The sequence below is a fragment of the Plectropomus leopardus genome, unplaced genomic scaffold (genome assembly GCF_008729295.1).
Source record: "Plectropomus leopardus isolate mb unplaced genomic scaffold, YSFRI_Pleo_2.0 unplaced_scaffold23578, whole genome shotgun sequence".
Lineage (NCBI taxonomy): Eukaryota > Metazoa > Chordata > Actinopteri > Perciformes > Serranidae > Plectropomus > Plectropomus leopardus.
In genome coordinates this window covers 1698-4006 of record NW_024625578.1, presented here as the reverse complement: position 1 = coordinate 4006, position 2309 = coordinate 1698, and the positions used below count along the sequence as shown (strand labels likewise).

Sequence of the window (2309 nt, the reverse complement as noted above, 5' to 3'; positions counted from 1 at the left end):
TATTATTATTATTATTATTATTATACTTTAGCACTTTTTTCAGTCGGCTCAGGTCTCATATCTCATCTCTATATAAAAAACATGAAACTCCACTGAGGAAAAACAGTCATTGTGCTCCACTGAGCGGTGGATCTGCTGCTCTGCCGCTGCCTCCATCAGCTGTTGTGTTGGTAAAGAAGAGACAATATTCAACCACAGTGAATACTTAAACTGGTACTAATTTTTTTAGGCGGATGAACTTTGTTTTGCTGCATCCACAGCAGTACGTGGCTTAGCTTCCATGCCGGAGTTGTACAGAGGAGGGGATGTGTCTTTTTTTATTTGAAATAAATAGAAAATACTACCTCACCTACACCAAAATCAAAAACACAAGTCCTTCCTCAGAGCTTTTTTTTAACGTCTTTCCCATTTTGCAGCACAGCGACGAGGAACAAGTGCAGAGTGTCGAGTCCAGTTAAAGTCCAACTGAGGTGTTTACATGACAGAATAGTTTGACTTCGGACCCAATAATCTGGGTATGTAAGTTCGACTTCGAGGAATTTGATTTACTAACACAATAATTCCACTTTTTCTAACATCTTGTAAGCGTATCTGCATATCTGAGGCTGAAACATCCGCCTTCTGTTATTTTATGCATACAGATCTGATTTTATTTTGAAGTCAGGCATGAAATAAACTTAATTTAATAGTGAGCTTTCTCTCCTGTTCAGGCTGCATGCAGGACGTCTGCAGTATGTTTTTTCTCCACACAGAAACAGCTTTATGGCCTCCAGTCTGAGGCCGTTAAAACGGCCCGATCAGCCAATAATGACGCAGCACAGTGTTTCCTCTTAATTTCACCCAGGCACTAACAGACTATCCCGTCAGTACTGCATGCACCTGGAAAACTAACCTGCTCCACTTTTAAGGAGAATCTTTGGACAGGACACATGAAATAAACTGCAGGAAAAATCCACGACACTGCACAGGACACGAGGGGACAAGTACCATCTAAATACTCCCACACACTTCTGACGAGAGATGACACACACTTCACATACCGATACTTATATTTATTTTTTACTTTTTTTTCCACCTCTGGCCTGTTTGCAACTTATTTCCAGAGTTATGGTATCCGTGTACTTTATATTTATTTTATCTTGTTTTATTCTATTTTTTTAAATTTCTTATCTTTCTTATTTATTTTCATTTTATAAACATAAATATTTCTATATGTTGTTTTAATTTTTGGCACTCGAACGTAAAGCACTTTGTGCTGTATTTTAGGTACGAAAGGTTCGGTACAAATACAGATTTTTTTTTATTACACACAATAATTATCTTCTGATCTCAAACCACACTGAGGTTGAATACTCACAGTCTGTGGGTTCATCTTCCCCGTCATCAAGGCCAACAAGTCTGTGTCTGACATGGAAATGGTGCAATCTGCTTTCTTATCTGCAGGGCAGAGATAAGGAAAATACGTTACATACATACAAGCATGCATCTCAGGCATATTTATTCAGAAACTAGTTAAAAATTGAAGGTGTAACAGCAAAAAAAGGTATGTAAAAGTCTAATTGAGCAGAAAAACAGTATGTGCAGACCTTGAACTTTAACCTGCATAAACACCCAGGGTTGAATATTAACATGCTTAAATGTCACTACAGCTTCCCGAGTTTTCGTACCTGTGTCATTGTGAACGCAGCCTTTGCCGTTCTTCACGTCCACAAACCAGGTGGCCTCCTGTCCGTTTGGACCGTCTTTTACTTTGAAGGCAAACACTCCTCCGATCTTTTTCACAAACTGCTCCCCTTCCTGTTTAAGGCACACAGACATTTCACACACAGTAAGCCCAGCAGCATCATTATAACGTGAATTATGTTTCCACGACCTCACTTATATTTACAAGCTCTTGGCAGCGTCGTTTGAGCTTCTCAGAAATACCATTCTTTCATACGTGAGTAACAGTGCACATATTCAAGGACCCCGAGGACGAAAACACCTCATAAAGGTTGGAACTGCGGCAGTTTTTCTCCCAGTAATTATATATATGAATGTCGAGAGGAGTGTAGGTGGCTGATGGTGTAAGAGCCGTGCTGATGAGCTTATTCTGAGTCCATGTAGAAAATATACACAAAGTTTAACCCTTAAATATTACACACACTCATATCGCTCTGAGCACCAAATGCGCTTTTCAAACTCAAGCTTTAAAAAATATTACACATTGATATTATTTTCCACTTTCACTGAGTTTATTTTGTTCATCAACATCGGTCCTAATCATAAATCTCAAATATTCACAAATTTTCAGAATTTTAACCTGTTAA

At 38.6% G+C, this 2309-nt stretch overlaps 1 protein-coding gene across 1 annotated transcript; it reads right to left on the bottom strand.

The window, feature by feature from the left end:
- Positions 1 to 1357: 1357 nt before the first annotated feature.
- LOC121966216 (sterol carrier protein 2-like) lies at positions 1358 to 1861 on the bottom strand (the record flags this gene model as incomplete). Its single annotated transcript, XM_042516324.1, has 2 exons — positions 1668 to 1861; positions 1358 to 1437 (listed from the first exon to the last, which is right to left on the bottom strand). Coding segments are annotated over exons 1-2 (231 nt in total), but the record flags the coding sequence as incomplete, so codon positions are not given.
- Between the last annotated feature and the right edge of the window lie 448 nt (positions 1862 to 2309).